Source organism: Lytechinus pictus, unplaced genomic scaffold (assembly GCF_037042905.1).
Source record: "Lytechinus pictus isolate F3 Inbred unplaced genomic scaffold, Lp3.0 scaffold_19, whole genome shotgun sequence".
Lineage (NCBI taxonomy): Eukaryota > Metazoa > Echinodermata > Echinoidea > Temnopleuroida > Toxopneustidae > Lytechinus > Lytechinus pictus.
The window spans coordinates 7,305,172-7,332,691 of record NW_026974140.1 but is presented as its reverse complement, the minus strand read 5'-3'; the positions used below and the strand labels follow the sequence as shown (position 1 = coordinate 7,332,691).

Here is a 27,520-nt window from a genome sequence, read left to right as displayed (position 1 = left end):
GAAATTTTATCTGCGATAAATTTAATCTTTCGTTTCTAAAGATGATACGCGACAGAGCATCCAGAGCATATCCATCACATATCTAACCACTGAAATGGAGATGACGTGCTTGTGCCCAAGTTACTTTGAAGAAAAATTAAAATAACCTTAAAATATGGTGGGGGCTATTTCTCTTCACAACGTTCATTTCAGTAATTAAAGGGATGGTCCATGCTGGAAATATTCATATCCCAATAAATAGAGTAAAATTCAGAGCAAATTGCTGAAAGTTTGATCAAAATTGGATAACAAATAACAAAGTTATTGAATTTTAAAGACTTGCATCATTCCGGTGAAACAGATCTAGGCATGTTTTTATGAATATTCATCAGGTGGGCTGATGATGTCATATCCCCACTTGTTCTTTTGTATTTTATTATATAAAATCAGGTTTATTCAAAAAAAATTTACCAAGAATTAAAACAAGTGGATTGACAACTGATTAAGTGCATTAGTTATTTATTGCCACAATTTATTTCATCATAATGGAGACACATCATTTACACATGTATGAAAAATGAAACATTTATGATTTCATGTAATAACATAAGAAAAAAGAAAGTGGGGATGTGACATCATCAGCCCACCTAATGAATATTTTAAAAAACATGCCTAGAACTGTTTCACTGGAATAATGCAAATCTTTAAAATTCAATAACTTTGTTATTTGTTATCTGATTTTGATGAAATTTTCAGCATTGTGCTCTGTGAATTCTACTCTATTTATTGGGATATAAATATTTTCAGCCCGGACCATCCCTTTAATAATTAGCTCTAAAGGTTGAAATGAAAATGAAGAAAAATGATAAAGTCATTGAGAGTAACACCTCAACATCATTCCTGTAGAATAAGGAATTATTTCATAAGATTTTTCTTGACTGATAATTCCTTTGAAGTGATGCATGTGATGATGCGATATTGATATTAAAAAGATGAAAGTATTGTAATTAAAAAAAAAGAAATCTCTATAAAGACTCACTAGCGTATAGTGCAAGCGCATTTGAAACCAATAAATTGACGCGATCTTGCTCCTTTGCCACACCTCCTGGCAGAATGGATTTTCATTGATTGAATGAGATGAGAGTGCTATAAAACAGCGTTTCTCATTGGATATTGCTTCAAAAACAGAGATAAAATTGTTCTCAGAACACCAATTCGGAGAGATTTCAAGGGTATTTCATCTCACTGATTTAACAGAGATATAATATTTGATTTCCTCTAAGATAAAATGGATCTCAGAATATCACCAGAAAGTCATGGATTTGAATCCCAGCCATGGCATAATATCCTTCAGCAAGAAATTGATCCACATTGTGCTGCACTAAGCCCAGGTAAATGTTGATGTTGTTTAAGTGTTATTCTAAGTAATTCCTTATATTGTATAATTTTAATTTCTGTAAAGTGCATTGAGAGTCCTTTCAGATCTGAAATGCGCTATATAAGAACTGCATTATTATTATTATTAAATGGGTACCTAGCAGGAATTGATTTCCTGAAATGCTTGCACACTCCAAAAGGCTGTGAGGTTAAAGCTATGTGGACCATATAGGGAAGTTATATTACAATGTAATATTTGCTTTACAAGAACTATGTATTATAATGCTTAGTACCATCCTTCTCCAGACCCTTTTGGGCAAAGGATCCCTTCTGAAAGTGTCGACTTTCAACAAGGGCAATCCCCCAATAATCAACCATTATATACGCTAGTCCAGCCCCAATTTATCTCCATTCCTAAATGGAGATGAATTGGGGCTGGACTAGTGTACATTTCTGAACTAAGCCATGATAATTTAAGAAAGTTACAACCTTTCATATGTACTAAAAAATAGAGAGAAAAGCCTTCAGGAAGGCCCAAAATATAAGGGTGGTTAGATGTACATATGCAAGTTCTCATCTAACCTGGATGAAATGAATCTACTGTTTTAAGATCTACTCTGAGAAGGCAGGAAACATAGAGATATCTTGGAATTCTTCCACCTGCTGATTGACAGGATAGCCAGTGGTAGTAGGTTGACTCTCAAGCATCCGATAGATGTCTGCTGTAAACTCTTCCTGGACCGGCGGAGCTTGCCCACCTCCGCTGGGGTTCTCAGCTGTAGGAGGGGCACTGCTGGTTGCTTGTTGCCACTGTTGCTGCTGTGGTTGTTGTTGTTGTTGTGGCTGCTGTTGCTGTTGTTGTTGCTGCCACATGCCATGGTCTCTCCGTCCCATTGAGGAGTCGTCACTACGTCCACTGTAAGCCATCTGACCAGCTTGGGAACCTAGTATGAGAAGGTAAGAAATATTCAACTCTGATTAATTTTAAAGCCATTGGTAAGCATTACAAAGGTCTTGTTCATAAATTCCTGAACATTGATGTGTATTGTACTTATGTATCCATATGGACATAAACACCTGCATAGAAAAATATGATAATAAGAATTGTGTAGATACTTCCAAGATATCCATAAATGAAAAATCAATTAGATTCTAAATGCATTACATGTAGTACAATGAATAGAATTGGGATGGTAATTCCCTTTTTAAAGCACTTATCAATGATTTTCAGGGGCAATTTGTTCAGGGCATAATTTTAACAACATATCACAGACAAAGGATACAAAAAGGACCTTACAGCCAAGATTAAAAAAAAAATCCTCATATTTAAAGGGGTACTCCATGCTTAAAATAATTATATCTACAAATGGGTTTTGCTTGTTAAAATTCACCAAGCAAAGCTCTGAAAATTCCATCAAAATCTGATTACAAATAACGCAATGTCAGAATTTTAAAGTTTATCAATATTTTGTGAAATCAAGACATAAGCATAAGATGGGCTGATTATGTCATATCCCCACTTTCCCTTTTCTTCTCTCATATTTTCATACATGCGAGTTTGATATATCTTTCTTGTATTGCAACAAAATAAGTTGCAGCAATGATTAATTCACACTTAAAATCCGTTGTGAATCCAATCATTTTCATTCTTAGTGAACAACATTTGAACAAACACATTTTCATATAATAAAATAGAAAAAAATAAGTGAGGATATGACAGCTTGTTCATTGCATATTTATGAAGATATTCTTGAAGACATGCATAAAACTGCACAAAACTTTAAAATATCATAACTATGTTATTTCTTGTATCCCTTTAATGTGGAAAGCCAAATATGACAAAAACATCTAATAGAAGATATTAAATTCATCAGCATATTTGGCACTCATCAATTACGTCATTAAGCACATAATAACTACTGGTAATATTGTTTTTCTTCAGTCTGCTAGTGTGGGAAAAGAGCCCAATAACTTCACAAAAATACAGAGTAAACAGAGGTTTTGACATGTTTGGCTTTCCATAATTTCCATGACCACAACCATTAAAAATCAATTATGAAAGTTTAACCAGCTCTAGTGAACATCAATCATTTACTTGATCATTCTATTCAGTCATTTATCAAATTCAGTTCCATCTACTTCCTCATGTATTAAATTGGGAGAATTTTTTAAGACCACAAACCTTCATCTATGAGACTGATTTCTGTATCTTTCAGAAAAAAAAGTCATTTTAACATACAGAATTAGCTTGATTTTAGGTTCAAAATTACAAATGATGTGAAAAATGATTATCTCTATCAAAAGACATGATCCCCTGTAGTCAGATTAGGAAGGTCAGCACATAAGCATTCAGAAGCATCAACTCTCAGTATTTTACCATTTTTTTTATATACCAGAATATAATTTTTTGTGGTGAAGTATAACCCTGGGAAAAGTATAGATATTTGCTTTATGGGAGATGATTCTACTGCAGTTTCTTCTGATTCCTCAATACAACAAAGTTCCCTGGCAAAGTTCAAACAGAACGTCCATGGAAAATTGGCCAGAAAATAATCGGTCTTGAATTACCCCCCATTGAAGCTCTGTACAACGAGAGATTACTGGCTAAAGTTCAGGCTATCTTAAAAGACCCATCTCAACCTCTACACTGCTATTATAACTTCAACAGGTCTGGTGTTCACCTCTGTGACTCCCGTATTAACAGAGTACGTTTTAGGCAGTCATTCGTCCCCAATTCTCAACATGTGTTAAATAGTAGTTATCAGATAGAATGGTGAATTGCACTTAGCTTACTATGAAAAGGTAATAACCCCTTCCCCTTTCTAATACTCCTTCACCCTCAATTTACCTTCCTCACAATACTCGTTCTACCCCCCCCCCCCTCCTCCCCGCCAGCCTAAGTATTCGGGCTGGAGATGGAATCACAAACAATTAATACTTTAATAATTAATTAATTTATATATCTGCTGCAATTGTACTTATTCTATTATATTTGAAATAACGTATACAGCATTTTGTATGTGTATGTAATCCCACGGTATTGTAAGTCTATTTCATTCTGTCTATGTGCATATGAATTTGTAATTTTGTAAACCCGATGTGAAAGTAATTTCCTACACAGGACAATGAATACTTTCAATTCAATTAAATACGTATTGAATGCAATAAGCAATTGGGCATTCATCATAAGGTTGATCACCTCACTTGAAAATTAGAGCAACAGTCCTAAATCCCCAAATTTTCGGAGTAAAAACAGCTAATACATAAAGCCAGCGGGCCATTATTATCACCATAGTTATAATGCAAATTTGATTTTATAATAGGATATTCTCCTTTTATGATAAATACTATCAAAATTTTCTGTTAATTAGGTTAAATAAAATCAGAACCCTATAGTGTTTTTAGAGAATTGGTGACATGAAAGAATTTTTTTCTTTTTCAGAGCATCGAATGGCTACAAGAAAGGCAAAGTACAAACAGGTAATGGGATGCTGATAAAATAGATAACAGAATTATACTGTTAATGTGGGATTGCCTAATTGCATCTGTTGAGAGCTTATTTTGATACTTAGGGAGAGCGTAGACCTCTATGATATGTATAAATGCCATCGTACAGGGTGATTACCTTGCAATGTTTTATCTTGTTGGTATCCATAGCCCCGACCTCCTCCAGACTGTAGCTGGGTGTATGAAGGTGTCGGTGATGATGTCATTGCTCCGCTAGCCCTGGTTGTAAAGGGTACCCCGGACTGACTGCTCACTGGCAAAGCACTCTGGGTATTCTGTTAAACAAGATTTTTTAGTATGACAAAAAAAGGAAAATGACATGGTAGATTTATACATAATAGAGAATTAAAAAAAAAAAAAAATCAGTTTTAAAGACTGTCAAAGATTTGGTCAAGGGTTAGTAATGTTAGTATCATTGAGAATTAAGATATTACAAAAGCATATCTTACCAACCAGAATTTAAATATAACATTTTTCCCACCATAAGAACTTCAATTTAAATCTAGCGCCCTCTCTCGGTAATGTTTCAATTTTTTTAATATACAACAGTATTTTAAGCACTTAAAGACGTTCCATAGTTAAGTTTGTGCGCACCATGATCTGCTCATATTTTACGCTATGTGCTTTGACGTCACAAATGATAAATATGTGATTAATCAGCTATAGGTACAAGTGGATTTTTCACTTGATCTGCATTCTAATGACATATAAGATGTGTTATTTTATGAAACTAATTAGCTTAACTATCCATGGAACCATTTCTTGAATACCTCTACAATTTCAGAATTCTTTACTCTGCATTAATGCAAAGTATGACGAATATGACCTCAAGTTTGAATAAGCGGTAGAGCAGTTTGAGATACTCCCTCACATAGATACAAAGCATTTGGGGCGAATTTGGTGTTTTAAAAAGCTCATTCCCTCCAACAAAAGTGCTGATAGTTTAACAACAAGTACATGAACCCCTATTATTTAATGTTTATACCTCTTAAGTATACCTTCCTCTACAACTTAATAAATTTTGATGAAAAATGACATGGCTTTTGAAAAAATTGCAGCATTTATTGTACTTTGCAAATTTCAAATTTTTAAGAAAGGTTTTTGTGTTCTTTTCGCAACATTCTAACTGAAGTTGCTGCTAGCCATAAAATGGCAATCAAATAGCAATATGAATGGATTATCCATCTTAATCATACAGTTCTGAATTATACTGTGAAATTTGATGAAATCATATGTAGATTTTGACTGAGTAATAGATGTTTATACTCAATGTAGTGATCCCATGTCTAAAAAAGTCTAAACCTTGTGAATATGTATTTCTCAAGAACTTCAAAGCTCGATAGCAAAAAATCAAGCCCATGAACCCATGTTATTTTTTGCATATTTGGAATATTTAGGTGCTGAAGTACCTCTGTGCAAAGAATAGAGCTTAGCATCAAATTACAAAAAAACTTTCTTCAAATGACTTAGTCAAATAGTAGAAGGCACCAATACTTACTTTGATCTGAGAGGAATATTGTGATGCTGACCAGCTTGTCTGTCCTGAGCCATAACCCTTTGCAGAGTCTTCCATTACTCCACTGCTACTAGCTCCTCCTAGTGAACTCTTAGTATTACTACTCTCTTCCCCTGCTCCAGTACGACCATACAGCTGTGGACCTCTCTGGTGATAGCCAGAGGAGAATCCAGATGTTCCTGCCACATGGCTACTTCGCCCTGCCTTATCACTGCCCATGATATTCTGCTGAGGAGCTTGTTGGGCGGTAAGGAGTCCTCCACCCCCTGCAAACATTCCTCCAGCAGCAGAAGGTTCCTGGTTCATCCGCATACCTGTCATAGATGTATCAGCTTTGGTGCTAGTACTAGCCTTGTCAGGTAGACGGTCTGTCAAGGTATCTGTTGGAGCGGTTGCAGTGGTTGGGTAAGCATCATATGCTGTCATGGTTGCTACGGGTTCACCAGGTGCCTTCAGTTTAGTGCTCACTGCCCCATCCATCTCTTGACCAGCATGGGGTTGTTGGATATTTCTAAATGAAAAAATAAATTCATTTACATCACTTGTTTGCAAAGATCACTGAAACATTACTTAATTAACCATGAACATTTTATGAATTGACATAAATCATGAAAATACATGATTTTCTTATTTATGAGATAATCTGATGTATCCATCTACTTATAAATGCTAGTTTATATCTTATGAACTGGCCTTCGAATACATGTACACAAATTCATTTATCTTCCAGTGAACCATATCCAGACATTTCTGAATGCACCAACCCCACGCGAACCATAGCATCAATGATCCTCTTTATGAGTCCTTGCAGTAGTGACATGTTGCCATGCAAGGCAAGGGGATAGGAGGAGGGATAGCAGATGGATCGTTAATAAGAAAATCAGGTATATTCACATTTTACTTCAATAATCGTAATGTATCCATCTACTTATGCTAGATCTACCCAGATCAATCCAAAGCAAAGAAGAGGCAGAATAAAACCTAAGAATAATAAAAGCCTCCATAGAAAGAGGCAAAAATAAGCTAAAAATCTATAAAAGGTAGCCAAGCAAAAATAATTCACATCCAGCTGTAATCCTGTAAGGAAAAGCTGAGGAAAGAATTCAGGGGGGAGGGAGGAAGGATGGGTGGTGGGAGAGGGGGTCACTGCCATTAAAGAGTGGATAGCATCTACGAGTATCATTCTGAAAAATGAACCTAAACAAGGATTCAAGGAATTCTATGCAGATGTACCAGATTTGATAATTACTCACTATAATGAAGTGTATTCCATTGTAATTCAGAGGGCTTTTTTCTAATTTTTGGCGTTTCTGACACTGTATTCGCGTTACGCGCCTATTCGCGAAAGAAACCTTTTTCTGTTTTTTCTCACAGATGCTGTCCGATGGCAATGACCCCCCCCCCCCCTGCGTAGTGTATTAGGCCTATGCAGATAAAAAAGCTCATGTTCTTTAATCTTTAATAGGTTTTCAAATATGAAAACTGTAAGCAATGAAGGAAGAAGATAATAGGGCTGTGGAAATAACATAGGGATAGTTATATAATGGATATGCGCAAGGAAGACGACATGCCGTTGTACAGGGTGGCTTATAAAACTAAATATTGCGATATTAATCAAAGGGTCTTCATTTTATTTTCAATAAATTTGCAGGTGTGGGGCTAAAGTGGGGGAAGGAGATAACCAGCTTCTAGAATTTTTTACCATAGTGGTAAGGGGGGATGTGGGGTGAAGAAAGAAAGATGGACATGATAACAAATAAGAGAGGTCTGGGACTATTCATTCTGTAATACCCCTCTTATCATTGGAAAAGAGTGGTATTACAGGATGAATTACAGAATGAATACATGTAATTCAATTTTCATTCCATATTAGGAAAGCAAAATAATATTTGCATAAAAGAAAAATTGACATTACAAAAAATAGTAATTGGAAGCTAAACATTGAAACTATAAAAAAATAAACATTTTTTTTTCAGTAAATTGAAATTTTGCTTACAATTTATATCGAAAAATTAAATAATCAACTACTTGAAATAAATTGATCAATTATTCTTCAAATCAAATCAGTTCATTATTTCTATTCCTCTTCCTTTTTTTCAAAATATTCTCTTCGAGAATGCCATGATGAAAAAACAGGTGTTCTGATGCTTAAAAGAAAAATCATCTGAGTGATTTCAGCACTCATCTTATTCAAGTAATAAAGGAAAACAATTATTATACAGGTAGCGCCCGTGGAATTTTCCTTGAGCTCTTCTAGTATATATATATATATATATATATATATATATATATATATTCCTCCTAAGAAGTACCATATTGCCCTCGCCAAGACTTAGAGCTAAATAGACTACTTTGGGAAATATATGTTTTGCAAGGTTCTTACTTGATAGCTGTATTGGTGCACACAATGTACTCCACCTCATCAGTGTATGGATTCTGAAAACTGAAACAGCTAGTACGAAGCCAGACCCAGTCACGACTCTTAGACTGGAATCGATACATCAGAGATAACATCTGACCTTTCAACTTTACAGCTGTAAACACAACGACAGAAAATTATTACGGGTATATTTGTGTTCAGTGATATTAGTCCTGCAAATTTAATGTCAGGAGCTACTCCTGATTGAAGAGTGTTGGGTGAAAAAATGATTGAGTAAATCTACCTGGGTTCACATCATAGGATAGTTTGCTTTATAAAAAAAAGAAAATTTCTGATAAAATGTGACAATGTAAGTCTACATCATGAGAAAGTAGGTAAAGAAAGGAAAAATATGGGTTTTTTTATTATCATTTTTGGGGGCAACTTTTCACAATGTACTACTTAAATCTGAAACATCGGAAAATATTTAACATTGCAAAGAATGGGTATTTTCATGGCTAATTTTCATTTTCAATGGCTTTTCTGATCATTTCAAGGGCAAAATTGCCCGAAGCTAATGTGTGATATTTTCCTACATTCACCGAACAGAATTCCAATGATTTACCTTGTTCAAAACTGTCTTTGAGATGACTTTGATCTTCATGGTGGTAGAACTCAAAACTAGATTTACCAAGAAGCTCTTGTGGTTGATAACCAAGTACTCCAGTAACTCTAAAAAAAAATTAAGTAAAACATTTCTTTCATGTATGTTTTAAAATATAACAGGTGAATTTCATTCCAAGGTTACATGTAATTCAAGACATTGCTTAGTATACCCAAAGCAGAAGCACAGAATGCCAAGAAACCACAATTTACACTAACTGTAGCCAACCAACTATCTAGGCACCCAATCTCCTCTGAAAACAACGAAAAATCCTGTCAGGTACCCATTTACTACACCCGGGTCAAGTGCAGCACAATGTGGATACATTTCTTGCTGAAGGCATTAAAGGGGTACTCCGGGCTGAAAATATTTATATCTAAATAAATAGAGTAAAATTTACAGAGCAAAATGCTGACATTACATCAAAATCAGATAACAAATAATGTTATTGAATTTTAAGGTTTAGTATTATTTTGTGAAAATAGTTATATGCACATCATCATGAATATTCATTAGGTGGGCTGATGTCACATCCCCACTTCCTTTTTCTTATGTTAGTACATGAAATCATAATTGTTTAATTTTTCCATACATGTGTGAATAATGTGTCTCCTCTATAATGAAATAAGTTGCAGCAAAGGAATATCTAATGCACTAAATCAGTTGTCAATCCAATTTTTTCATATAAAAAAAATACAAAAGAATAAGTGGTGATCATGACATCATCAATTTGCTCATTGAATATTCATGAAGACATGACTAGGACTGTTGCACCGGAATAATGCATATATTCAAAATGCCATAACTTTGTTATTCGTTGTCCGATTTGGATAAATTTTTCAGTGTTTTGTTTGTCTGAGTTTTCTTTATCTGTTTAAATCATTTTCAGCCCGGATCATCCCTTTAATGATATGGTTGGGATTTGAACCCCAAATTCTCTGATTAAAGCTATAGTGGAATCATCATGGTGTATAGTGTTCTTACTATTAATCAGAGTGTTTGTTGGTCTACATCCTACACCAGGACTTCATTTCCTTCAGTAAAATAAATATCTTTTGGCTACACTTGACTCGGGTGAAGTAAATTGGTACCTTGTAGGATCTATTTCTTGAATGCTATAGCACCTATATGGTAGTACAGCTACACCTGGAGTATACAATAGTAGCTGAGCTATATAAATGGACTATAATGACTCACCTCTGATCCACAAAGGTGAACTTTCCATCTATACTATGTCTTGAGATGAATTCATTAGGAGTACCTGCTCCACCAAGGTCAGCACAGTTAGGTGTACTAGTCACTTGAAGACGACCAATCGCTACAAGACAGTAGTGATTGGTACTCTGTGCCTCACCTTCTCCTTCTTGTTGTTCCATCACTGGCACCATACCTACATAAAATACATCATTACAATATCAAGGCTACCTTTAAAATACATCATTACTTAAATAGCATAGTTGAGTGTTGAACCCACACTCTACATTCTGAACATGAAAAGATTGCATTCCTGAATTCAATCATCATTCTTAATCGTGAGAGCCTTGTTGAAGTTGAGGTAACTTGTACAGTGCACAACTGCAAACTCCAAATTTTAGAGCACAAAATTAATGACAAAATGGCATTCCTGTGTCTTAATTATATGACTGATAGTGTTTCTGTATTTTAAATACATATTGACCTTGACAATGATTGCTGTATTCAACTTGACATTATGGCACATCTCATGATGTTCAACAGTCTATATCCTATATACCTCGTATTATATCCGTGAATGCATTCCTGTACATTCTAAATACACTTCAGCCTGATTGCATACTGATATACTGGTTTCAAATCTAATCTGAACAGTGAACCACGCTATACTGCTCTTAAAGTACCTATATTCTTTCAAACCTCACATTAAATATGTTTCTGTGTTGTAAATACATTCTAAATCTATCATGGTGTCATACCTGCCGATGGTGGCCAATTCTTGATGTAACCAGTACAGTGGACCACAGCATACTGTTCTGTATCTTTGGGTGATCCTAGACTACTTCTATTCCTCAGATGGCAGAAGCGGCTCATGGTCATAGGATCTACCTGGGCATTACCATACTTCATACGACAGATGAACCCACGCCGTGATCCCATGCAGAACCTCATTGAAGCTGCACAAACAATAATTTAGTCCATATTATACATGTATTCAGAATAGCTTAGTACATATACATTTTAAAAATATATTATTGCTTAACTCTTTCAATGCGTACTTCGCACTGATGCACGATCGGTGCCGCGCGAACTTCGCATTTCACGCTCAAACATTCAGTCCATTGTATTTGTGCGAATTGTGTTGATTTCCCCGGAGGTGGCGGTTTTCGTTCAGCTTTGGTTATTATGCACACTCACAAGGCTTTCGTATGCGGTCGTTTTCACTATAGATTTACATTGCAAATTTTGGAGAAAAACACTTTTTTTTACAGCTCTTTTAGTATTGCCATCATGGCTCCGAGGAGGCTATTTTCCGTAGATAAAGCTCGTGAACTTATACTGGCGGGCTCTTCGGAGTCACCTGCTTTTGTCATGGATTCAGATTCTGAGTCGGAGCATGATGAGCCCATGTCATCTCAACGCAGTCCCACCCATAGCAATACAGGTGGCGAGTTGGATATCAATGAAGATGAACAGTTTACTCAAGATTCGGACAGTGAGATTGAGGATGATGATGAACAAGAACAGAATGATAATGAACAAGAACATTCCTTCCTATCTTTCTGACTTTCGTTCGTTCTTTCTTTTTTTCTTCCTCTCATCTATCATTTTACTTTACCTTTTCTTTCTTTAGTTGTTATTACTTGCTTCCTTTCTTTCCTTCCTTCTTTCCTTCATTATTTGCCTTCCGTCTATCTATCATTTTACCTTTTATTATTTCTTCCTTATTTTTTCCTTATTTCCCTTCCTTCTTACAATCAATCCTTTCATCTATCCTTTTACCTTTTTTTGTTTGCTTCCTTCTTTCTTTCCTTTATCCATTTCCGTTGCTCTTTCTTTCTTCCTTCTATCTATCTATCAATTTTGTTACATTTTCTTTCTTTTATATTTCTTCCTTCCTTTCTTTCTGTTTTTGTTCTTTCTTTTTATCCTTCAGTACTGTCTTTACGTCTTTCGTTCATTCTTTCTCTATTGCATGCTGATCATTTCCTTCATTCCTTTAATTCTTTTATTTCTTTCTTTTGTCCTTTCTTAATTTTCCCCTTTCTATCATTCTCTTTTCGTTCTTTCTTTCCTCCCATCATTTCCTTCTTTCTTTCTTTTTTTTCCTTCCCCTCTCTTTACATTTTACTTTTTCATTCCTTTCTTTCATTCTTTCTTCTTTTTTTTTCTGGGGGGGGGGGGGGTAACAAGAAAAGACATCAAAATAAACTCTTCTCTTTTTAAAATGTTTTTCTTTATTTTGGGGACCAATAAATTTTAGGTTTGGACCAGTAAAAAAATGGAAAACCGGGTATTTACTGGTCTGACATGAACAGGTTGAACCGTTAGAAAAAAAGGGTTAGCGTGGAGCCCTGCAACTGGCTCCCATAACATGTATGATGTTTCACGATCTTGACCTGGTATTATAAGATGCCAAAGAATAAAAAAAATCAATAAATGCACTCAAGGCCCCTCTCAGAGAAAAGAGACAGGATATAGATACAATAGTTCATTGGGTCGCATGGTCATGTACTCTGAATAGGGGGCAGGATATGAGTACAATAAGACACACTTTCAACCCTAATCATCTCTTTTTCTTTTCTCCTTTATTACTACTTTTCTTTAGAAACATGGTATATGTTTGGTATCAATGGAAAGCTTATGATCCACTCTATAAGGACAGTGTTTTATTTGAACACATGGTTACGTAAATTCTAGGCTTTGAACATCCTTTACCGTAATAGAATCATCTTTCTATAAAATTATGGATTATATACCAATTTCCCCCAAAAATTTGATACAGTTGGAAAGCCTGTGAAATTTTCTACAATTTTGCTGTGAAGCATTTTCAATAAAAATGTTGGAGTAAAAAGTTATAGCAAGTTGAAGTAAGCAAGTGTATTTTGTTTACTTCTCCTGATGTCTCCTTGATAACAATTCAGCACAGAGGGGGTTCATGGCCCAGCGCACAAAGAGTTAAAATGCACCTTGAGCAGTTCATTAAGCCAGTTTGGCACTTTTATAAGTCATAATATCATAACTTCATTCCAATTCTAATACGAAAGAGAGCAAAAACACAACACCCCCTGCCACCAAATAAAAAACAAGGAACAAAGACACCATTGTTTCTTTTCTCATAAATCTATTCTCCCAGTCTTACATAATTCTTGTGCTGTTTCACTAACCTATTTCATTTTATCATACCATAAACCTATCTGTTCCTGAATAAAATTTGGCCGTATGCAGCAGGGCTTGGGAAGTTGCCCCATCCTCCAGATATTTTCAAACCTCCTGTTTTATAGCAAGTTTTCCCAATTTTCAGCCCAAAGTTTGCAAAAGATACACCAAGTTTCAAATGTAAACAAGTGGAACGCCTCTGGCAGTCTCGCCTGCATTACGCGATTTAATATAGCAGCAGTGCTAACTTTGAAAACTAGTATAAAATAATCATTCACAAAAACACCATTCATATAATGACATACCACGTTCATTGACCATAAATGACATTTGAACGGTGACTTAAGACTTGTCAACTACACCCATGTCCACATTTCATTCACTCTATCCATAAACTTTCAAAGTTATGATGGCAATTCAACAATTACCCAACATGGACTAAGTTTATTGACCTTAACTGACCTTTGACCTTGGTTTTGTGACCTGAAACTCACAGGGGATGTTCAGTGATACTTGATTACTCTTATATCCCAAGTTTTATGAACTAGATCCATAAGCTTTCAGTTAGGATGGTAATTCAACAAATACCCCCAACACGGCTAAAGTTCATTGACCTTTAATGATCTTTGACCATGGTCATGTGACCTGAAACTCGTACAGGATGTTCAGTGATACTTGATTACTCTTACGTCCAAGTTTTATGAACTAGATCCATAAACTTTCAGAGTTAGGACGGTAATTTAACAAATATCCCCAACACGGCCAAAGTTCATTGACCTTACATTGTAAACGACCATTGACCATGGTCATGTGACCTGAAACTCAGGCAGGATGTTCACTAATACTTGATTAACCTTATGCCCAAGTTTCACGAACTAGGTCCATATACTTTCTAAGTTATAATGTCATTTCAAAAACTTAACCTTCGGTTAAGATTTTGAAAATAATTCTCCCAACATGGTCTAAGTTCATTGACCCTAAATGACCTTTGACCTTGGTCATGTGACCTGAAACTCAGGCAGGATATTCAGTAATACTTGATTAACGTTATGTTCAAGTTTCATGAACTAGGTCCATATACTTTCTAAGTTATGATGTCATTTCAAAAACTTAACCTTAGGTTAAGATTTGATGTTGACGCCGTCGCCGTCGGAAAAACAGCGCCTATAGTCTCGCTCTGCTATGCAGGCGAGACAAAAAATGTACACAAAAAATGACAACATGATCACTTTGGTCACTTCAATCACTTAATTTTGTAAACTTTTACCTTTCCTTGTTCTGAACATTTGAAGAAGAAAAATCTGTGTATAGTCAAAGAATAACACCAATTGGCTGATTTCAAATCCAGTGTTGAGTGTTAATGTTGGTGTGAGGGGCTAAATCTTTTCTAGCCTCAATACCTAACATTAAAGGACAAACTCCATCCCAACAAAAAGCTGATTTGAATAAAAAGAGAAATATCAAACAAGCGTAACACTGAAAATTTCATCAAAATCAGATGTAATATAAGAAAGTTATATGACACTTTAAAGTTTCACTTAATTTCACAAAACAGTTATATGTTCCTGGCCAGTATGTAAATGAGGGGTCTGATGACATCACCCACTCACTACCGTAAGTAACGGACTATAAACCGCACCCGTGGATTAACCGCACCCCCAACTTTGGACTAAAAAAAAAAAAAAAAAAATCCTCACATTATATTTGAGGTACGAAGAAACAAAAACTAAGTTAAAGATTTCGAAGTATCCAAAGAGATTACCGGTATGCGGAAATCTGCTGTTCTTGATCAATTCATCTACAAATGTTTGCAAGAAAGAAAGGTCCCGACAATATTGGCCACTTACACACTCACTCACCTCACAGTCACAGTGTACACACACACAGCCCTGCCGTTCTTGTACATTGCAAACTACGATACGGTACCAGTACACCTTATCAAATAATGATCGGTGTCTTTCCCGCCGTAGGAGGAAGAAACATTCACATTTCTTGCATCACAAACTCACAATCACTTTCAGAATTTGTCTAGCATTCGATGTCTTAGCATGAATTTTGGATATGGGATTACAGGAAGGTTCAAGAAACAAAGAAATTGCCATTTTTTACAGTTGTTTTGACGGCTTCGTGCCGTCTCTCTCGTTGCGTGGTGTACATTGTATCTTATGAAAAGCAAACGGGAAAGAAAAAATAAGCTGGCGCGAAACGGGACTTTGGAGGGGATCGAGGGTTAAAATGAATAACGCCAGCTTAAGTCGCACTATAACCACAATACAACGCAAGCTAGCTCAGCTAACTCAACTCTAGCGCTCGCTCAGCTGTGACAAAATATTACCGAGTATGCTTGGCTTCTCTTTGAACTTAGCCAGGGAACTTCGCTGCTTTGAACCGAGAATAAAGTCGAAATTAGTGTCATGAAGGTGGGTGCGTTTGTTATGGACAATATTTGATAAGATCGTAATAATCGCTTCTCATTACCCGCGGCTCATACCCCTCTAAACGACATTGCCCTGGGCGGCTACGCCCGGCCACTCAATGTGTTGTGAACTGGCAGACGTCTTACATGTTTGGGAGGGGTTACGGCGGGCTGGCTCAGACCCGTCACCATGGATAAACCGCACCCCCGACTTTTGCTGCTATCCCGCCGAGAAAAAGGTGCGGTTAATAGACCGTTACTTACGGTATTTCAGTTGTATTTTATTGAAATATTTGAATTTTCTCCTCATTGTCATGAGAAACAAAGTTTTATTCTTCTCTGAACATGTGAAAATACCATTAGTACATTTGGTGGTTTAATGAAGTTGGTCCTTATTGTCAAATCTGTAGAAATTGATATATTGTATAATTCAAACAAAATAGGTATATGCTAACAAAATTGCACACAAATTTGTTATGCCTTCATGATTGTTCTATGTATATATGTATGTGCAGGGCCCTGGTTGACAACAGTGTTTTCATCAATGAACAGGCTACCCCGGGTAAAGTAGGCAAATAAAATAAAATAAAAAAACTAAAGAAATAGTGAATGATTGACATCATTGACTCTCTCATTTGCTTATCACCGAGTTGTGCTAATAACAGTTTTGTTAAAAAAAGCAAAACTTCAAAATGTCAGAACTTTCGTATTTTGAAGAAATTCTCAGCATTATGCTTGTTTGATTTTTCTCTGTTAATTGAAATTTACCTTTTTCTGGGTTGGACTTGACCTTCAATTTACAAAACTGATCTTAAGCAAGAGATATTTATCCCAGGGTCAACTTCATTTCATTTTGAATTTGGTGCTATAATAATGCAAAAAACATTTGTTGTTGTTGTAACATATGAAAGGAATTTACACTTTTGATTGGTAATACCAAATACAGCATGCATAAAGTACTGTACATGAAAATCAGATATAATATTTAACAGAAACTGAGATATCCTAAACAGAATTCTTGATGAAAACAATACTTACATTGATGACCTTCTTTCTTCACTGTCCCCGCTGGGAATACAAAGAAAAAAAATACTTGTGGTAACACATGATATGCCTGGCACAAAGATTTTCAAAATTGCCACAAATTTATGAAGAGACATCAAACATACATTGATAATTAGTTTGTTTCTATAATTTGTTAGAATTTACAAATAAACTTGTCTAAATTGGTCTTATTTGCTACAAAGCCTCCCAAAGATCATACCCCAAGGCAATGTATCAATGTCGCAGGGAAGAAAAAAACCCAACACATTTTCAGATATTGAGGGAGATTATCGTTCAAAAGTAACTGATCCCCACTCAGATATCTTTCTAAACACATGCCATGCAAAAATATGTCTTGCCCATCTTTACTCAAGACCTATGTGTGAGCAGAATATTATGAGAATAGGTTAAAGTTCGATGCGCAAGATTTGCAACAGACCGACTGACCTCCCGACCGTACGCTGATTCCTATATGCCCCCTTCAAACTTCATTTGGAGGGGTATAAAAACCTGAACTCAATTTCATCTATAACACATTTGTACCAAATTTCATTTGTAAAAAAACCCTGAAAAATGAATGGTATATGAAGCTAGGTGATCGTTTGACCAATCATACTCACTCTTGAGGTCTAAGATACGCCCACTGTTATGTGGTTCGGAGGTTGATAGCTGCTCACGAACTTTGTCAGCATCATCAGTATGAACAAGATCATAGATAGACCCACCTATCCAATCATTCTATATCAAGATCAATATGGAGAGACAAATATAAGAGGGAATGAACAAGGTACTTCGATTGCAAGGGTAAGATGACTTGTTTAATTTGATTGATTTAATAACAGAGAGGAGGTTGCATCCCTTGCACTGACTCTTTTATATGCAAATAATTCTTAATATCATTGTGCAGGGACAAAAATCAGACCATGTGACCTCTGAGGCATTTAACACTGACTCAATCTACATATTCATGACTGCACACAATGTCTCCTCCATTGCCAGACCAAGAAGGTATATACACCTCAATTCCTTAAATAACTAAATAATAACCTTTGTGATATTTGACAATGCCATCCAAAACATAATCTAAACTCACATATGCATACATGAGCCAAGTATGTAACTGATCCCCAAGATATTTGGATGTATGTAATAACCACAGTGACCTTTGACCTCATGACCCCCAATATAATCTGATCATCATCCCTCCAATATGCATACATGAGCTAAGGTTGAAGTTATCCCTTCCAATGGTTCTTTAGAATGACCATTATATCCCTAAACAGGTTCTCCAGTTATCATGAGAATAAGTTTTTTTTCAATGAATTTGACCTAATGACAACAAGAATCTAATCAGATCATCTTCACTCTCATATGCATACATGAACCAAGTTTGAAGTTGAATTCTTTCAACAATGGTTCCTTAGATATTTTTTTCTGGTAAATGACCACTGTGACTTCTGACCTTTGACCTTGTTACCCTCCTCCAATCCAAGATCACCATCCCTCCTATATGCATACTTGCACCAAGTTGGTCCGTTAAAATTGGTTCTTGAGTTACTACAAAAATGAAGGGATGGCCAAAAAGCGTAATACTTCTGGCAACCATCCATAGTTTGTGGAGGAGGCATAAAAATAATCAGATCTCCAATATGCATGCTGAATCAATTTTGAAGATGACATTAGCTCAGATGAATGACATCATGCCTTCAACCCATACATACAGCTGGGAATGTGCCTTTAAATGAAGGGATTATTCTACCTGAGGTTGGTTGAGGACTGGAGTAACGGAATCAGAGACGTAAATAATCCTTCCACTCTCACATGAGGTTACAAAGAGGAATCCATCAGCAGCCTACATACAGATATAATACAGAGATGCAAATCATTTTAGAAAAACAGTTATCAAATTAAGTCTTTCCATCATACTTTACACAGAGAATATCATGGAAAATCTTGAAAAAATATTGGCACATTGGTGGAAAAAATGCAAATTGTTATTCAGAGAATTCAAAATAATTACTTCCATCAATATTTTACAGAGAATATGAAAAAAAATGATGCACTGCAAAGGGTTGCTCTTCAAATGCCCTAATGTTCATAACAACACAAAATATAGCTGAAAGTGAGTGTGTAGTCCCACCCATATACATGCTTTCCTGTGTGCAGTGCATGCAAATCTGTGTAGAATTAAGGCATAAGTAATTTTATCATCAGTTTCAAGTCTTCATTCCTTCTTAGGTACATGTAAGTTCATCTCAACTAAAAGTTACGTTTAATAAAAATAATGAAAAAATAAAACATTTATAAAACTGAAGATTTCATTAATCAGATGTAAAACAACAAAGTTATGACATTTTCGATTTTTGATTGTTTTACCAATACAATGTATGCACAACAGTGCTATGTTTAATGAGGTGGAATCTAATGATACCATCCAAACCTAATGCATTTTATTATTTGAAATATCAAAATAAAAACTTTCATTTTGAGTCCTTATGTAGTATAAACAAGTGGAATGCCTCTGGCAATCTTGCCTGCATTATGCAATTTAATATACCAGTATGACCTTGACTTATATTAGTTTAAGGACGTTCCCCAAGTGCGTTGACGTCACAATTAATGAACAGGTGAGTAATCAGCTACAGGTATCAGCTGATATTTTCCAGTTATCTGTACTCTTACAGCTAATCTTGATGTCTTTATTTTACGAAGCTATGAGCTGAAAATAATCTAAACGGCTCTATCTCTATAGAATACTTTACTCTGCAGCACTGCTACATGTAAGTATGATGAATATGACCTCGAGTTCGATTAAATGATATAATTGTGTAGAATTTTTCTTTATGTAGATACAAGCCTTTTGACAAGTTTTTTGTGTTTTTAAAAGCACATATGCACCAAGATAAGTGCCGATAGTTTGAAAACAAGCACATGAAACCCCAATTTTTATCGTTCACACCTCTTCAGTATACCTTTCTCTACAACCATGCAAAATTTGATGAAAATGACATGGGTTTTGAATAAAGTGCAGCATATTTTCTTAAAGTTGTTACATAAAGGACCCCATGGAAGAACAGTGGTATTTTGTAAATACCGCTGAAATGGGCTATCCTCCATATTTCATAATTGTATGCGTTAAATTTGAACATGTATATATTTTATTATTTTTATATGGAAATAAATACAAAAAAACAAACAATAAATACATTTCATTTTTTAAGATATGTTTTTGTTGTCCTTAACACCCTATTTTCAAAATTGATGGTGCTGCTACTCCTTAAAGAGCAAACCAATACTAATAATAAAATAATCTTTAAGCATGAAATTGGCTGAATGTTTAAAGATTTATTCTTTGCTTCTAGCTTTCTGATATGCAATCACTAAATTGGTATTACAGGGTTCCCAGCTTTTCAAGAAAACCAAATTTCCTGATTTTTCCCTGATGAAGTTTAAAAATTCCCAGATAATTATTTAAACCCATTCCCAGTTTCGCAAGTTTTCTAAGTTGTTGCAGTGAATTACATGTATTTTCAGTATAAAAACAATAATGTAAAACTAATTAGTACCACCATAACCAGTCATTCAATGGATGTTGTTTTGATATGCAACAAAATATATATAACAGACTACCGTGCAGTCGACTTTTAGGCTGATCAAAATTTCCTGATTTTTCCCTCATTTAAGGCATTTTCCCCTGATTTGAGGTATTTTTAAAATCAGGTCCCTGATTTTTCCCTGACTGGAAAAAAGTGAAACAATTATACCTGATTTCCCTGATGGCTGGGAACCATGTAAAATGAGTGATCAAGGGGTCATTTTTGTAAGAATAATAAAAACATTACCAATAGAGAGAGAGAGAGAGAGAGAAGAAAAGAGAGCACTAAAGATTTTTCAAACATACCATTCAAATTATCACAGAGAATATAATTCATATTATCATTGAACCTTTATCAAAGCAATAAAGCGCTCTAGATATTACGGCTCTATAGTTGTTGGCAATGGATAGGCCCAACTAATTTGAAGGTTCTTCACTCTAAAGGTTCCTTATTCCGGAACAGATACATGTACATTGCATATACCAAACGTTTGTTAGTCTGAAAAAGTAAAAGGGTTGGTTGTTCTGAAAATTTGTGGCATTATTATGAAGATTCATTATTCCAAAGTTTTTTAATCCAATAAAAAATAGAGTTTGTTATTTTGAAGGCTCATCAGCCTGAAAAGAAATGTGGTTCATTATTTGAAAGTTTGATAGTCTCAAATGAAATGAGGTTTGTTAGAACCTAAATATTCAATGAATAATATGAACCTTACTTTATTTTTCAGCCTGCCAAACCTGGATTAACACAAGTGGAGCGCCCCTGGCAGTCTCACCTGCATCACGCGATTCAATATAGCAGCAGTGCTGACTTTGAAAACTACTATAAAATAATTATTCACAAAAACACACCATTCATATAATGATAGAATACTAGAGTAAGGTTCAATGACAATAAATGACATTTGACCTTGATCATGCAACCTAAGACTTGTCAGTGATACTTGATTACCCCTATATCCACATTTTATAAACTAAATCTATATACGTTGAAAGTTATGACAGCAAGTTCAATGACCTTTAAATGACCTTTGACTTTGGTCATGTAACCTGAAACTCACATGAGTTGTTCAATGATACTCGATTACTCTATGTCCAAGTTTTATGAACTAGATCCATACACTTTCAGAGTTATGATGGTAATTCCACAAATACCCCCAACATGGCCAAAGTCCATTGACCTTTGACCTTGGTCATGTGACCTGAAACTTGCACAGGATGTTCAGTGATACTTGATTACTCTTATGTCCGAGTTGTATGAACTAGACCAATAAACTTTTAAAGTTATGATGCAAATTCAACAAATACCCCCAACTTGGCCAAAGTTCATTGACCTTAAATGACCCTTGACCTTGATCATGTGACCTGAAACTCGCACAGGATGTGTAGTGATACTTGATTAACCTTATGTCCAAGTTTCATGAACTAGGTCCATATATTTTCTAAGTTATGATGACATTTTAAAAACTTAACCTTAGGTTAAGATTTTAATGTTGATTCCCAACATGGTCTAAGTTCATTGACCCTAAATGACCTTCGACCTTGGTCATGTGACTCAAAACTCAGGCAGGATGTTCAGTAATACTTGATTAACCTTATGGGCAAGCTCATGAACTAGGTCCATATACTTTCTAAGTTATGCTGTCATTTAAAAAACTTAACCTTCGGTTAAGATTTGGTGTTGACGCCGCCGCTGCTGTCGGAAAAGCGGCACCTATAGTCTCACTTTGCTTCGCAGGTGAGACAAAAACTGTTGGAATCTAACAAACCTTCGTACTATCAACCTAACCTTTAGAATAACACTATAATTAGATCCTTGACAAGAATACTTACCTCTAGAATAAGATGCTTTAGTTCTTGATCTGTTAAAAATGATGGTTTATATGTTCCCTCTGTGCTTGTATTCCCTGTGCCTAAAAAAGAAAGAAAGAAATTATCACGTATCATGTATCAGGTCAAACAGAAAACATAATTACATAAATCATCTGGCATATTTATTAATTTGTGTTATTTTAGCTGGCCCCCTTCATCTGTAAAATAAGATACTGTTGTCAATGGATTCCCAACAACATGAAGACAAACATATCCTAACAATAAAAAAATGTGTTTGAACAAAATCTTATATTAATGACCACCAAAGTTTTTGTATGCAAAAAAAAAAAACATGTGCGAAATGGCTCTCAAAGAAAATGTGTAATTGTTGAGAAATTAGAAAAAAGCATGGCATTCATTAAAATGTTGTGTCTTTTCCCAGCTATATCAGACCACTGTTTCACATATATATGCTTTTCTGTGTTATATTAGTGATCTTCAGACTGGAAAGTATTTAGCTAAGATTCATGATTTTACAAGGTTAAGTTGATGTTAATCTTTTAGATCTAGATCTATGATAATATGGTGACAACTGATTTTACAGACTTTTTCAAGAAATAATTGCTTGTTAAGACTCCAATCTTTTAGTTTAAGTAAAAATTTGCAAATGAATGAGAAAAAAACATTAAAAAACACATAGCAGTAAGGCAAACTCATTGATTAATATTATTCCATGCCATAGAGTAAATGAATAATCTGACTGCGCATTTCTTATAAATAATAAAGGTATCTTATTCCTATTTGATGCAGAAGGAAATGTACATTTGAAGTGTATTGAAATGATACATAGTACAGTAATATGTACCTATGCTATTCCGGAACGTTTCCCATATCACTTAAAATTAACAATTGGTCTTTCCATGGAGTTAAATAATTCCATGGTTCTCATTCTGTCTGGTTTAGGAATACATTGGTTTAGACCCCCTCTCAAAAAGATATATTTTGACCCTCTTTTATTATCTGAAGCTATTATTTATCATGACTTTTATTTACACTTTTTGTAGTGGGGAATTCATCTAAAATGGAAATTTATTTAAAAAGAGAAAACAAAAATAAGAGACGAAAAATACATGTAAGTCTGAACAAAATAAGACAATGATAAAGATTAAAAAGTTGTAATCACTAAATCTATTTGAATTTTAAATTAGAAAGTCAAAAAGGGGCCTAAGCTTTCGATCCTAGCAGAATCTTCGTTGGAGGCAAAATGACAAACGTATTAAGTGGAACAACCATAATATAGACCACAAACAAGCTACAGCAACACTAGAAACAAGGAGACAAAAGGGGCATTAGTGAGTAGAGAAGACCAATCAGGTTAGTGAAGGGGATGAAAGAAAAGGAGTAGGCAGACACAAAGGGAAGTTAGTGTAAGTAAGGCCAAGAGGGATTAAGATAATGAGGCAGGCAACATCAAACAGGATCTGGAACAAAACAGTGATAGAGGGATGAATAACTAGAGAATTAGTGAGAGGTGGGTCAAACAGGTTACAAAGAAAGGCATAAAAAATTTTAAATTGTCCACATACATGAGGGTCATGTTACTGGGAAAGAGAAAATTAACTCATCCATTATGCCAATGCTAGAGATGTCTTTTTCAAAATGGTTCAGTTTGATTACCACCCTGAAGAGATAAGATGCTTAAAAAATGCAAATTAAAAATTCTTTATAGTGATCTCACTTTAAATAGTCAAAGCTTACTCCTATCATACAAATCATTCAGTTCTGAGGCTAGATACATATATGGGCAAAATAGCAGAAAGTTCCCATAAATTTTAATATTGTTTGACCCAATCATTTCAATGAAACCAGATTGTTTGTAGTTACATTTCTGAGATTGACATTTCTGTCAGCTCAAACCGGAATGACATCCGACCACAGAGCAGTATTCCCCTCATACAATGTGCTTTGATAAGGGTCAAATGTCATAACCAGATATGGGTATGTATTCTCCGGGCAGACAATGGTTGCATACTTGCATGTTTGTCATGTTTTAGTTGCCTGCTCAAAGACAAAAACTTGTTATAACGCCAAGAGGCTTAATTGTAATCTGCACTATATAAAAATTGAGTATTATTTTTTTAAATTCAATTTAAAGGTTTGTATTAGAGACACGAAAGAAGAATAGATTTCGTGAATGAGATTTATGGAGGTGTGGCAAAAGATACTGAATAAAGAACTGCAATAAAAATGCCAAGTTTGAGAACTATACCCTTGAACAATGCATCTAATTTAATTTTTTTCATAGATTAGGGGAACAGTTATTTTTATATAAATACATACTAGACTGATTTTTTTTCCGGGGGGGGGGGGGGGTGGGTGGTTGGGAGAGGCTGTTAATAATACCTCTAAGAGACTTCATGTGTGAAACAGCCATACGTAGAATTGTAAGTTTATCTGGTTTACGAGCAAGGGCGCTACACGATGGTACCATGTCAGACAGCTCAGTGATGTAAGCCGTCATCTTATTCCTTCTCCTTCTTTCAATCTCACTATGATTCTCTCTGTCAGGAAGAGAACAAATTTTGAAATAAACATCTCTTTAATTTGATTTATCATTGAGCTTCATAAAAAAACATGTAAACAAAACATATTAACTTGGCAAAATTACTGGTGATACCAATGTGACACTATCCAAAATTCACCATAAATTCAATTCAATTCAATTCAATACTAATTCCAATCAATTTATGTTCCAATTTCCAATTCAAATTCCAAATTCAAATTTCAAATTCAAATTCAAATTCAGATTCAGATTTGGATTCAAATTCACATTCAAATAAATTCAATTCAATTTTAGGACTAAACTTCTTTCATGCATGTTCAGGAGAAAAAAATCTGGTAAAAACTGGCAGTGGAAAGTTTTCTTCAAGAAATCATAATATTCATAAAATCCTAAGAAATTTTCTTTTAAAGCAAATGAGAACTAGCAGTCTTGTATACCACCACCTAAAGACTTAAATCTGGTCAAATTGATCATTCATAATGCAACATTTTGAGCTATGTATTCTTGTAATATACATGTAAGCTTATTTCAATGATTATACACTAATTCACTACACAATACATCTATACCGCAAATAACACGTAGCTAACCAACTAGCTAAACAAGTACTATCCCTCTAAAAACATTTTTGTTTCTCAATATTTATTATTGACTAATTTTTTCTCTGAGCTATTAATTGCTATCTTGGAAGGTATACAAGACTAGCTATTTTATAACACAAGGTCAATGACACAGGGTGTCATTATTTGCTTCCCTTTTTAAAGAATGAGCAACACTCAATAATTATTTAAATAGCACTCAATATATTTTGTTTCTAAGTGCTTTACCGGTACATTGCAATTATTATTACCAAAGTTATCGGGATCCAAGACTCGTTTGCTAGGCATATTATATAGGCTTTCACATCCTACCGGGTACCCATTTAACACCTGGGTGGAGAGTCGCAAAGTAATGCCTTGCCAAAGGACGCTAGGCCATAGTGGGATTTGAATACAAGGCAAGAGTCCCAAAGGCTACATCACAACGCTTCCACATAATCGCTTTAATCTAATCAAACCACTGAAAGATACTGATTCAAATCAAGACTGCACTACAAAAATAATAAACTTGAGTAAAAAAAAATAATGTCAACTTCCTACAAATATTCTTCTTGTGTGATACAAATTGTGATTTTTATTTCAAAAATAGTTTCAATGTCCAGACTGCCGGAAAAATTTCTACTGCTACTGAAAGTTCCGTATGAATTATTAAAATTTTCTAAACTCAAGAAAGGTAAGCTCAGATTTAGATAAAGAGTTTGAAAATTTGGTAGTGAAATCAAGCCAAATCTATTTTCACTCTTACCGAGCAAATCGTTCCTTGTCAGGCTTGTCATCTTCCATCCTAACAATAACAAGTAAAAATAATAAATATTGTCACTGAAGATTTTGAATTCAATGATCCTAGCATCTATAATGCACCTTAGAAACAATCTGCCCTTTCACACGGTAAAAAAAAAATCATAACTTAATAATGATTCCAGTGAAAAATAAGGCTAATGACGAATTCAATAGCATGTGTGAAACCAAACTAGAACATTATTGGAATCACACACGCTAATCACAATCACGAATTCAAATTCTACTCCAGAGGTGAATTCCAGGAATAAGTTTCACTCACATTACAGTATGAATTTTGCGTGTGAAAGGCTTGACCTCCAAAACATCTTTTTTGGGGGCGGAGCTTATGTGACCTTTTAAGCACTTCCGTATACAATACAATTGTCATGAACTCATCGTAGTTTGTTGCTATGCAGTGCTTTGCTTGACAAGTCACGAAGGACACATACCGCCTTCGCTTGGGAATTCAAATTCAGATCACATTTTTCGAGTGAGCATGTGAAAGGTCCAATGATATTAAAGATGAATTGCAATCATCATTAAAATGATGATTCAAGATTCATATGTGAAAAGGACCAATATTACTCACAAACCTTTCTAACAAATATTTACATTGCATCATGAACATCAAAGTTGACAGTTATTGAATAAATTTTATGACAGAATGAAACATTATCTTCATGAAATATCGAACTTCATTTGTTTATACCTTCATCATATCATGTAAAATTGATGGGTTGCCAGTTTCTACCAGACTTTATAACTCATTAAAAGGGAGTAGACAGTCAGCGTGCAAATTTTCAAAAACATCAAAGTGCACAAACACTGTTTCCTTCCATTTGCTTTAATATAGCATTGTTTTAACAGATTTATGGAACACCTTACATTCATATGTACAGCATTCCTCACTAACCTTGATAGCTTGGCTGATGTAGAATCATCATCTTCTCCATCAT

At 34.9% G+C, this 27,520-nt stretch overlaps 1 protein-coding gene across 1 annotated transcript; it reads right to left on the bottom strand.

The window, feature by feature from the left end:
* Positions 1–992: 992 nt before the first annotated feature.
* LOC129260717 (aryl hydrocarbon receptor nuclear translocator homolog) lies at positions 993–27,520 on the bottom strand. The gene is made up of 14 exons (XM_064114153.1): positions 27,478–27,520; positions 26,530–26,568; positions 25,026–25,183; positions 22,644–22,723; positions 18,975–19,067; positions 17,836–17,953; positions 17,210–17,239; positions 11,355–11,552; positions 10,600–10,792; positions 9,364–9,470; positions 8,763–8,913; positions 6,362–6,890; positions 4,982–5,138; positions 993–2,300 (listed from the first exon to the last, which is right to left on the bottom strand). Exons 2-14 carry the CDS (start codon positions 26,565–26,567, stop codon positions 1,969–1,971), a joined length of 2,184 nt encoding a protein of 727 aa, XP_063970223.1. The 5' UTR covers position 26,568; positions 27,478–27,520; the 3' UTR covers positions 993–1,968.

Coding starts and splice junctions, on each gene's coding strand:
- LOC129260717 (XM_064114153.1), bottom strand. CDS start 26,567: ATGGAAGATGACAAGCCTGACAAGGAACGATTTGCTCG. Junction 9,471..10,599: donor TTCACCTTTGTGGATCAGAG/GTGAGTCATTAT, acceptor ATTTTTTTTTAG/AGTTACTGGAGTACTTGGTT. Junction 2,301..4,981: donor ACAAGATAAAACATTGCAAG/GTAATCACCCTG, acceptor TTCTCATACTAG/GTTCCCAAGCTGGTCAGATG.